This window comes from Serinus canaria, chromosome 26 (genome assembly GCF_022539315.1).
Source record: "Serinus canaria isolate serCan28SL12 chromosome 26, serCan2020, whole genome shotgun sequence".
NCBI lineage: Eukaryota > Metazoa > Chordata > Aves > Passeriformes > Fringillidae > Serinus > Serinus canaria.
The window spans coordinates 5,076,518-5,087,912 of record NC_066339.1 but is presented as its reverse complement, the minus strand read 5'-3'; the positions used below and the strand labels follow the sequence as shown (position 1 = coordinate 5,087,912).

General features: G+C 56.2%; 1 protein-coding gene across 1 annotated transcript; it reads right to left on the bottom strand.

The window, feature by feature from the left end:
- Positions 1 to 763: 763 nt before the first annotated feature.
- DEF6 (DEF6 guanine nucleotide exchange factor) lies at positions 764 to 11,099 on the bottom strand. Its single transcript, XM_009098346.4, has 11 exons — positions 10,957 to 11,099; positions 7,128 to 7,268; positions 5,585 to 5,770; positions 4,043 to 4,270; positions 3,817 to 3,963; positions 3,541 to 3,649; positions 3,164 to 3,462; positions 2,577 to 2,743; positions 2,208 to 2,406; positions 1,727 to 1,817; positions 764 to 1,512 (listed from the first exon to the last, which is right to left on the bottom strand). Exons 1-11 carry the CDS (start codon positions 11,050 to 11,052, stop codon positions 1,301 to 1,303), a joined length of 1,875 nt encoding a protein of 624 aa, XP_009096594.1. The 5' UTR covers positions 11,053 to 11,099; the 3' UTR covers positions 764 to 1,300.
- Between the last annotated feature and the right edge of the window lie 296 nt (positions 11,100 to 11,395).

Sequence of the window (11,395 nt, the reverse complement as noted above, 5' to 3'; positions counted from 1 at the left end):
ACTGTGCCCAGAAAACCCGAGCAGAGTGGCAGGATCCTGTGTCCAAGTAGCCTGGCCAGGATGGTGTGGAGCAGGCAGGGACCCCACAAGGGACCCCACTCAGGGCCACCCCTGATATATGATATATTCCGTGTGCCAGCAGAGGGAAGGGGGCAGAGGCAATGCATTTGACCTGTGGCCCCTGCAGTGCCTGTGCCCCCGTCATGCGTCAGCGTGGCCGCGTGGGCCTGGGCTGCCCTGAGCCCCGGGCACACTGAGCGCTTTGTCCCGGGGCCCCTTCGACCATGGTGGAAAAAAACTGAGAGAGAAACACTGTGAGACTGGGGGCAGTGCTGTTCGAGGCCCGGGAGGAAACAGATCATAAGATCATAATCTCTGTAACGAACTCAGCTCATCTCCGAGTGCAGAGATAGAGTTGGTGCAGAGCTTGCTCCCCCGGGCCTGTTCCAGAGGCGACCCTGGCTCTATGCCCCAGGCTATAAACACTCCAAAGGCACAGCTGACTGGGACTGTGTTTATACAGAGGTGCTTGAAAAACTAACCCAAACGATGCTGTGTTATTGGGGCTTTTTGTTTTTTTCTGTGTCCCTCTTGGCCCTCCACACACGAACCAAAAATCTGCTGGTGGGGCCACTCTTCACAGGTTGTGGCTGATTCCATTCAAAGGGCTCTTTCACACAGAGGAAATCCAAACCCTACCCTGCCAAGGAAAGGGGGCTGGTGCCTGCAGGGCTGCTAGTGTGTGGAGCAGGAGGTCTGTGGCCAGTGGCTCCAAAAGCTTTATTGGTCATTAGTTTCTGCTAACCAAGTGGCTCCAGTACTACTACCCACTGCCAGGGAAAACAGTGGTAGCTGTAGTTGGGGACACCTGGCATGGTGTGGGGTGACAAGAAGACCCTGCTTGCTCAGTCCAGGTGTTGGTGGCTGGTGGCAAAGCCCCACACCCTGGAGCAGAGTGAGTGATGCAGAAGGGTTTTTGTAGAAACCAAGGGGGAACTGCAGCCCTGAGCCACAGGGCCCCGACGCAGCAGCAGCTCTTTTTTAGTACAGGTGTAAAACAGAACAAGGAATTGAGTCCTGCAGTCCAGAGGAGAAGGTCCCACTGCCCTCTTCCCAGCACTAGGCTGCCTGAGCCTCCTGGCACGTGGTGGCTGCAGTCCTTCACTGATGGAAATGGGAGCACTTCTGCCTTATGCAGTCCCCTGTGGGCTCTGTGCTGGTCCCCATGCAGAGATGGCCACACTGACTGTCCACCTGGAGGGACAAGCCATTCCCAGCTGGGCTCTGCCATCCTGATGGGCTAATTGGTGGGCTCTGTGGCCATGGTGTCCGCATCTGGAGATGGCAACGTGTTGCTGTTCCCACCGTTGCTCACGTTTTCCTTGCTGTTTTCCCTCGTGGGGTCACTGCCTTTATCCTCCACCCTCTGCTTGAGTTTCAGGGAAGAATCTCTCCGTGACAGAAGGGGCTGGTAGCCAGCGAAGACTCCTCCACTCACATTTGTTCGCTTGTCTGGGGGTGGACAAAAAAAGAGAATTGTTTACATGGGGCCCAAACGAGCTGTTCAGCTGGGAAAAAGATTTGTGGAGCCCCTCCTTGCAGGAGGCATTGTGGTATCTTCTCTGAGAGTCCTTCCAAAAAGGGGAAGGTGGCTGGGGGTGTGGGCTCATGCCCCAGCATGGGGGATGAAGGGAAGGGTGGTCAGCTGGCTCAGCTGGTCTCCTACCTCCGGGCCCGATGGGGTGCATCAGTCGGTTCATCTGGACGTTCCAGTGCTTGACGTTGGTGCTGGCCTGTCGCAGCTTCCGCTGGGCCGCCTGCCAGGGCACGGAGGAAAGGGTGAGCTGCTGCCCCACTGGGACCACGGGCACGGCTTTCCCTTCCCTGAGTAAGCCTGCATTGGAGGTTCCCTCTGGGATGGAGACCCAGTTCACCCTCCTCCAGACCTTCTGCTTCCCCTCCAAGCCTCCCCCCTTCACACACTCCCGCTGTTGACATCACTTTGGACAGCAGCGCTTTGTCCCCAGGGCAGGACACGCTCGTCCTGTCTCAGCCACTGCGTCACGCCGTGCCTGCATGTGGCACAGCTCAGAAACCCCCACAGCAGTTCCAGCTTGGTCCTCCCCAGTATGGAGGTGACTCTGCAAGGGCTGGAAAGTCCCCTGGGTTCACTGTGTGAGGAAATGTGGCATGGATGTGATGCTCACCATGACATCTTGATCTACCCGCTGCCTGTTCACTCTCACTTCTTCCAACTGCTTCTGTGCCTCTTCCAGACACTTGTTCTTGTTCTCCATCTCCTGCTTGAGGACTTGCTTCTCCCTCTGAGTTCTGATTATATATTCTTCTTGCTCCTCCTTCAGCTTCATCAGCTGTTTCAGCTTCTCCTCTTCCTCAGCCAGTAGCCTGACAATGAAGAGCAAGAGGTGGGGATGTCCCCCTGCCAATTCTTCCACCAGCCTTCCCTGTCCCAGCCTGCATACTGAGAAGTCACCAGCACACCGCAGTACCCGGGAGGACTGAGTTGCCCTGGGAGCAGGGCTGCCCAAGGAGGGGGAAGGATGCCCTGGTCCTACCTGGCCTGGGCATATCTCACAGCCTCCTCGTCCTGCCGTGCTTTCACCTCCTGCTGCAGGGCCTCCTGGAGCCTCTCCTGCATGTCCTCCAGCTCCAGGATACGCTTGCGCTGCCGCTCTGCCTCGGCCTCCTTCAGGACCATCTCTGCCTGCATGGAGGCACGAGCCTGCGGCGGGGACAGGAGCCATCAGTGGGCCAGGCCACCACCAGTGTCCCCAGTACCCATTTAGGCCCACCAGGTGGAGTTTGCCAGAGCAGGGGCAACCCACGGTGACAGGTCCAAAGCAAAGCTGTCTCCCTGCTCAGGAGACAGGCTGTGCCATTTGGAGCCAGTGCTGGCTTTGAGGTCAGAAATGGGCTCCCTGTCCAGCCTGGCACCAGTATTTGCCTCTCACTGTCCCACAGCTAAAGCCCCTTGAGGCAGCTTGTCTTAATCTCCTGCTCAAAGGGATCTCAGGCACAACAGAGCCCAGAGGTGATGGTGGCAGCAGCACTGTACATCCAAACCCCTGGGCTGCCCCAGGCAAGGGAAGGAGAAGGAAGCACCCACCCCGTGAGCACCACAGCCCATGTGGGATGCACCTACCTGCTCAGCCTCCCGCAGCTGGATCTCCAGAGTCCTCTGCATCTCCTCGTGCTGCTGCCTCCGCCGCTGCTCCTCCTCCTGCAGCAGGATCTCTGCCTGCCTCTGTGCCTCCTTGAGTAGCTCCAGCTCCTGCAGCTTCCTCTCCTTTTCCTCCTGCAGCTGCTTGAGCCGTTGTGTCTCCTCCTCCTTGGCCGCCTTGCGCTGCTCCCGCTGCTCCCTCTGCTCTCGGCGCTTCTGCTTCAGGTCCTTGTGCAGGGACTTCTTTCCCTCGGCCTGCAGCCGGATGGCAGTCTGGATGGCTGCAGAGGGAGGGCACGGTCAGTGGGGACAGCAGGGGCACGGGGAAGCTGGGGAAGGGGCATGGGGTGGGCACGGACCGAGCGTCCACTCCTGGCGCTGCCGGGTGTCCGAGGCGCTCATCTCGTAGGTGCGGGATGAGGTCTTCACACAGAACATGCACCTCTTCCCATCCCTGTCTGGCAACACCTGCAGGGAGAGGACACAGCACAGCATTACCCCACCTTATCCCCCTGTCTTCAGCCACAGGACTGGCTCTCCCATGGTCATGGATGTGACGTTGTGTGTTCTTGGGTCTCCCTTCCAGGGGTCTGAAGGGTCTGCTGCCCCCAGGCTGAGTGTGGCCAGGGCTGTACCTCCACGCAGCAGTGCTTGTCCAACATGATGCTCCCCTTCTTCTCCTTCCGTTCCTCGCTCATGTAGTAGGACAGGGCACTGGGCTTCAGCATGAACCACCGCTCTGACCAGTTCCTCCTCAGCTGGCCCTTCTTCCAGAGGTAGCCCTGCACCCGAGAGACACAGAGATCAAAACGGGCTGGGAGCAGGACTGAGCTTGTGCCCCAGAATATGTGGGCTCCTTGCCTGTTTGAGCACATCCTCGATGACCTCCTGGTACACCTCCTCCACAGCCATGCTGATGGCCTCCTGCTCCATGCCTCTGAGGAACCTCCCTGAGTTCACCATGTCCAGGAACTGCCAGACTGTGAGGCCGCCCTGCCCCTGTGGCTCCTGGGACAGGTAATCATCCAGCTCGCAGGAGTTCAGCTCCACGTTCATGGCTGTGCAGATCTTCTTCAGCAGATACTCCACCTGTGGGGAGGAGACACTCAGTGACAGTGTCTCTGTCTGAGACAAGGCTGTCCCCACCCCATTAACCCATTTTGGAGAGCCCAAAGCCACATCTCTCTCGTGGCAGCAGGCTGGCTCAGGAGACTGGAGCTGGGTTAGAGTTTGACCTCTACCAAGAGGTTTTTCCTTTTAACCCCAAGGCTGGGATGTTTATTCTGGTTTGTCTGCAGAGTAAGAAAACTCTGTAGCAACCAAGAACCTGAAGGAGTACAGGCCAGCACTGTTGAACATATTCGGGACTGATGTCTCAAAGCCACAGTGAGCTCAGCACCACTGCTTCCCAAAAATCACTGGGGAGGAGCAGGGGGACAGGTCCCTGTGGAGAGGAGCAGCATTTTAAAACTGCAAATAAAAAGAGTCAAGGTGGTTGACATGGTGTGGGGAAGACCTACTCCAGCTCAAGTTTTGCTGCCAGCTCTCCTCTGCCCACAATCTGGGGACTGAGACCAGTGGGTGACTGCAAGGAGCCACACAGGAAGGTGACACAGAGCAGAGTCCCCACACCCATGGATTTTTTTATGTCATTTAATTCTGAAAAGGGCAAGAATTAAGTGCCGGTGCTCATGATGATTCAGTTTTTCATGGTCTGGGGAACAGGAAACACCTCTCCCAGGGCACAGGAAGTGTGGTTGCCCTCCTACGTCTGCGCAGCACGGTGCTTCTTGCCTTTTTTCTCCTCTTCTTTTCATTTTTTTTTTTTTAATTTTGACTTTTCTGCTGATCTCAGGAGGTTGATGGGGTAGAAGGCAACAGCAGCCGTTTGCCCAGCCAAGTTCCTTCTGCTGAGACCACTCTTGGCTTCTGCATGTGTGCATTCTCCCCAGATCTGCCCCCCTTCTCGTGGGGGTTTAATCTGACCCCAGAGAAAAGGAGAACCTTCCCCCCTAAATGCTGTGGAATTTGGAGATTACTGTGAGGCTTTTCTTTGGCTGGCACCTCACCCTTAACACTCTTCATGCTGGGCAGGGGCTGAGCACTGGGTGGCAGTGGCCACTGTCCTCTAGGCAGGAGAGGCTGGAGCACTTTGGAGGGGTCTCTCCTTTAAAGTCCCCCTCTTCTCCCTGGGCAGTGGGGGTGGCTGTGGGCACAGCAGGGGTGCCCAGGGCAGACAGCCCCCTTGTCCCACCCCCAGCCTCCTCTCTCTCATCCCCTGGAACACCACATCTTGCAGGATACAGTGGACATGCCAGGAAGTGATAGTGTCACCCACAAATGGGGCTCTGCCAGCACATGGAGCCCTGGGAGGACAGGGCTGGGAGGAGAGGCAGGTCCTACCTCATCTGGCACCATGACAAGAGGGTATTTGTCTTCAGACAGAAAGTTGAAGAGACACCAGAGCTTGAAAGCATCCTGGTGGGACACAACACTATTCCCATTCCGGTCGGGTTTGTAGTTCTTCTTTGCTGTCAGGGTCCAGCAGAGCTCATCGAAGTTTTCTTTGACAAAAGCACCTTCCTCCACCTGCAGGCAGGAGTCAGAGGGTGAGTGGGAGCTGAAGAGCTACAGAGGGGAGTTCTGGGGGAGGAAGTGCTGGAGAGAAGAAGCCCTCACTCCTAAAATCTGTCCAGTGAGAAGCATGGGGTGATTGGCAGCACCAGCAGGAACCCTGGGGTGAAGCACAGGCAGGATGATGTGGAGCTCTCATCCCCAGTGCCTCCATGGTTTGGGGTTTCTCATTATCCCATTCAACCACCAGGAGGAACTGAGGAGTGAAGGGAAGCCAGCAGGAATGGTGCCTCCACCAGCCTCGTCCCTGCTGCTGTTCTTTAATTGTGTCCTGGCACTGTGAGCTGCCCAGGCAGCACGTTTGGTGCAGATGGGTCAAATGAGATGGGGATCAGGGGAGCTCTGGTTGTCCCTGGGTGCTCTATCCCAGCTGTGTGAGCACAGGAGCAAACTGTAGCAGCAAAGCTGGAGGAAAACCCTTGGGTGGCAAAAGCTTAAAGCTTCTCTTACTAGGAAAACCCACTTCCCCCTTTTCAGGCTGGCTCTGGGATTCTATTAGCCATGGGGAAACCAGAAGGGGTGGGTTTAAAGATCAGCTTCCAAAGAACCATGTGGGCAACTGGAAGGATTTTGGCCAGTCTGTGATGGGGAGATTGGGCTGGGCTGACCTTGGGCAGCTCCTGCTCTGGGCTGAGGGAGCTGGGGAAGGCTTTGCCCTCACTTGCTGCTGACCAAATCCCTGCAGCCAAGATCAGCATTGCTGGACCAAACTGGGCAGCTGCTGACCAGCTCTGGGCACAGGGACAAGAACACCAGAAGAGCCAGGGGAGCAAAGGGTTACTGCACCCAGCTCTGGCCCCTTTCTGTGAGCACACAGTGGAAGAAAGCTGTCAGTCATTCTTCCTCTCCTCACATGCCTGGAAGAAACAGCACCCACAGACCAACCTCTGGCTGTGCCAGACAAAGGTGTCTTTGAACCACAGAAGAAAAGGGAGAAAGCCCCTGCCCACCCCAACTCTGCTCCTGCTTGCAGCTCATCCTCTTCTCTCTCCTCTTTGCCAAATGAGGTCACACCTCAAAGGTGAGGATAAAAGGGGCTGATTTCTCTCTCTGAACTCTTCAGGAAATGTGGGCAGAGATGCTGCTCCATGCAGAGCTGTGACGTAAAGGGATGACTCCATCCTTGCCAGGGAGATGCTGAGTGTTAAACATTTCTCACTCATTTTGGCTTTCACCCGAGCAGTCCCCATCCCTCTGCACCCTCTTTCCACCCACCAAGGAATGTGATTTCCAAGAGCTAAGGGGAGCTCCCAGGAACCTCAATGCTCTCACATGAGGAGCAGCACGTCTGGGGGATGACCAAGGAGCTCACCTTGTCCAGGATGTACTTGTTGAGGTAGGGCATGTAGCCCTGGCTGGACACTGGCCCATCATCATCATCACGGAAATGCTCCTCCAGTGCCACGGGGTCGTGGGGGATGCACAGCACCGTGTACAGGTTGTGAGACAGCACCTGGCCAAGCACAAGGGGTGGTGAGAAGGTGAACAACCTCCAGCCCTGCCCCAGCACATCCCCAAGGTGCCACCCCCTCACTCACCCCCCTGGGGACTGTGCCCTGCATGGCATCACCTCCCAGCAGCCACAGCATCGAGGCAAGGTTTGGATTTGGCATAATTTCCAAATGTAAACTTTAGAGAATCATTTTGAAACAGGCAAAAATCGAGGATTTTCCACATTCGTTTCTTTTCTTGGCACATGAGGAACTTCTTTCTTGAAAGGGCTGTTTCAAACCTCTTAGAGCAAACAGGACTCGCTCTGATCTAGAAAAGCTGATAAGCCACCCCAAGCTATGCATTTGGCACAACCATGGCCCAGCCTGTCAGCACCCACTGTCTGCTGGGAACACAGAAAGATGGAAACATGAAAATAGGAAAGACTGGTGAGAAACTAAGCAAAGGTTTTGTCTGGAATGGAGATCTGGAGACACACTATCCCCAGAAATACTCAGCAAGGCTTGCCAACAGCCCACTTTGTTCAAATCCCCCCAAATAAAGCATGTTTACAAGCTCATGGATTTCCCAAGTGCTGGAAAGCCTGGAGCAAGGCTGCCCATGAGCACCAGCAGCATCTCTAGCCTGTGATGCTCTTCTTGCCTTTACATCCCAGAAGCAGGAGATGGTTAAATGAGTATCCCAGACTGACAGCTTGCCAAGGGCTCAAGAGAGGGGCTGGAGGAGATGGAACAGCATCCTTACTTCTCTGTGCAGGGCTGGAAATTTCCTCCCAGCAGCAGAGGAGCTGCCTGAGGCCATGATGGCTGCTGCAGCTGGAGACAGTTCTTGCTCGACCAGATTTTCATTCTCTTTTCCACCCTCTGGACCAATGGGATCAGCAGGGCTCCACCCTGTGCTCACACCAACAGGGCTGTAGCCCCAAGCACTGCTGCTACACTGTGCCTTTTGGGGCTCAGTGCAGCCCCAGGGTCCACACAGTGGTGGAAAGGCCTGGGAATATCATGGACATCCTCCAGGATGGTAACAAGTCCATCAGGATGAATCCAAAGTTTGGGAATTGTATCCCATTCTGTGTTTCCAACACGGTCCCTCATCTCCATCCTTCACCTCCCCTCCCAGAGCACCCCTAAAAAGCTCTGGGAGGTCTCACTTGTGACCCTGGCCATGAGGGACACCCTGAGCCCCTCCATCCATCCTGGCACCCTGTGACCCAAGACCTCCTCTCACAGGGCTGTCACTGACAAATGGGGAGGAAAGCCCTGGCCTGGGCAGTGGTGGCATGAGTGGAGATGGGAGAGGTGAGAAACCCTTGCAGGCTCTGAAACAGTGACAGGAGGAGGAGAAGAACACCAGGGGAAAGGGATGATAGGAAAGCAGTTTGGTGGTACAACCTTTCCCCTGTGGCATGCAGGGGATGGCCGGGGGGCAGGGGTCTGCCCTCCTCCTCCTAGTGCCCTGGATTCCTCTGAGCAGCAGCCGTGTTTGTGCTCTCCACCCTCTCCCACTGCTGGCACACCCATCAGCCATGAGCAGAGGTGCCCAAAAGCACCAGGGCAGTGCTCGGTGTTTCCAGCCACGCATGGCCACACTGAGGGACCACACCCCAGCCCGCATCCACAGCCCTTCCAGGGAGGGATGCAATGGCACTGAGAGCACAAACCCTTCCCAGGAGCAGGGCTGGTGCTGTGCCTGTGCTGGAGCAAAGCTCCCCGAGCTCTCGGGGCGCGCAGCACCCGACCACAAGCTGTCCTTCCTTCCTTCCTGTGCACACACACACCTCCACTGCCAGCGGCGTCTGCACACGCCTGCCTGCGCTGAGGTGCCCCTGCAAGGAGCACAACAGCTTCCCACAGCTGTGTCTTCACACTGGAAACCCTGACAAGTTCACAGCACTGCCCAGAGCTCCTGCTCTGCTTTCCCACCCAGCTCTGGGGCTGGCTCTGTCCTCTAGGTGCAAGCCCAGTGTCTCTCCCACCCCTGTTCAAGACCCTTCGTGCAGCAACATGCCCGGGTGAGGGAGCAGAGCAGAGCCCAGCTCAGGGCTCAGCAGCCCTGGAGGGCTTTGGAGAGGGCTCAGTGGCTTTAACACTTTATTGCTCACAGCAGCAAGACCCCGGATTCCTCCCTCACTGAACTGCAGCTGGCCTGTGTAGGCTGGGGCAAACTCGAGTGTTTCTGTGGGTGGAAACAAGCTCTGCCTGGCCCGGAGACAGTGGGAAAATCATCCAGAGCCGAGCTGTGCTCTTCAGTGACCTGCTGCCAACCCATCCTGTCGCTGTCGGTGCGTGGGAGAACATCCCTTCCCCTCTCAAGTGTCCCCCTGGGTAAAATCCCTTCAGAGGTGCCATCCCCAGCATCACCACAGCCTCTACACCATGGTTTGAAGACCCTGCATGAGCTATCCAAGAAACTGCCATTAAAATCAGAGTCTCTGTGGCCCTAGCATGGTAACTGGTGATAAAGAATTCTCAAGACAAGCACTGCTGCTGCTTTTGGGTCCATCCCAAGCCTGGGCCAGGCTCTGGACCCAGAGCAGTGGTGCAGGGGGTGCTGTGAAGGGAGCACAGCAGCCCCTCTCAGGGATTAGCAAACAGAATTAAGCTCTGGCCTACTTTAGGATTTTCCTTAATTCCTTCAGCTATTTCTACAGCTTTAGCAGGTGAGCATGGCTTGCAGGGCACATGCCACGAGTTCTGGGGGGCAGCTGAAGGCTCTGAGCCGCAAAGGCTGAGCAGGAAGAATCTACCTCCCGCTGCTTCTCCTCCAGATCCCTGAACACAAAACTCCTAATTCAGGGGCAAAACACACCCCCCTGCCAAAGACCAGCACCTTCCCTGCAGTCTGTCTGGGGAAGCCCTATAAAATAAAGGGGATGGAGGAAAAGGGGGTCTTTTTGCAGTGGTTCAAAACGGTCTCGCAGACTGGCAGCAGCTGCCATGTCCTGATGCAATACCTCCCCATGCTCAGCATGCTCCTGCTCAGGTCTCTTCTCTCATCTCAGACCCTGGTACCAACCAGCATTTCCAAGCCCAGTGCCAGCCTAAGAACCAAAACGGATGAAAAAAACACATTCCCACCACGTGCAAAGGTTAAAAAAAATCAATTATTCTCAGAGCCAAGGGGCTCCCTGGTGGGTGCCAGCAACCCTGGCCTGGGGGCAGACAAAAAGGTTTTTAAAGCTACGATGGGTTTGATGAAAGATTGAGGGCATGAGCCCTCTGAAAGCTGCCAGGAGTGGGAAGAGGGGAAAGCAGAGAGTTTTTAAAAGTGCTGTGTTACTTCTAGCCACACCACTGAGGAGTTTTTCTTAAAAAACAACCTGTCCCTACCTCCCGACCCACAGGCTCAGCAAGGAGAAACACAGGTGCTCCGGCAAGCAAGAAAACGTAAACAGAATTTGGGCTCTTAGTTGGCCATAAAAAGCATAAGAAACTGATAACTAAAATGTAGATTTCTTATCATTTTCACCTAGAAATCACATCTGAGCATGAATTCCCCCACCCATTTTTTTAAAGGGAGATGCCACAGAGCCTAAGAACTTCACCAGGAAGGAACAGAAAGATCTTATCGATCTTAATATCCAACAATTTCTCCGTGGAAACCCGCGGGGATGCAAAGCAGCCCCGGGCTGGTTCCTCCGCTCGCTGCCCACCCTCCATCCGTGCGCCCGAGCCCAGGGGACTCACTTTGAGCTGGGATTTGGACACCTTGCCGCTCTTCTCCACGTCCAGGGCGGTGAAGGCGTACCAGATGGACTTGAGCAGCTCGGCTCGCAGGTCCATGGCTGGCGGCGGCGGCGGCGGCTCTGCCGAGCCCGCGGATCCGGTTCCTGGAGCCGCCCGGGCGGGCGGGACGTGGGGCGGGAGCGCCGCCTGCTCGGGGCACCCCGGGAACCTCCGGGGCCGGGGCTCACCGACCCTGTGCTGAGCTCGGCCAGGAGAGCAAAAGATCCGTCGTAATTCTGGGGAGAGAAATGCCCGCCCTGGCTCAAGCAGCAGCTGGCCCTGGCAGCCTTCGGGAGGGATCGGTCTCAGCAGGAGAGCGGAGACTCAGCCTGTGGCTCCACTCGGGCTGTGCCCGTTCCGCGCCTGCGGAAACATCTTTGTGTGCAAACTCCTCTGGGCT

What these genes read in the sequence shown, in the direction of transcription:
- DEF6 (XM_009098346.4), bottom strand. Translation starts at nt 11,052, where the DNA reads ATGGACCTGCGAGCCGAGCTGCTCAAGTCCATCTGGTACGCCTTCACC. An exon ending in TTGTCATGGTGCCAGATGAG is followed by an intron (nt 4,271 to 5,584) that starts GTAGGACCTGCC and finishes TCCTCCCCACAG; the next exon opens with GTGGAGTATCTGCTGAAGAA. An exon ending in GCGCCAGGAGTGGACGCTCG is followed by an intron (nt 3,463 to 3,540) that starts GTCCGTGCCCAC and finishes CTCCCTCTGCAG; the next exon opens with CCATCCAGACTGCCATCCGG.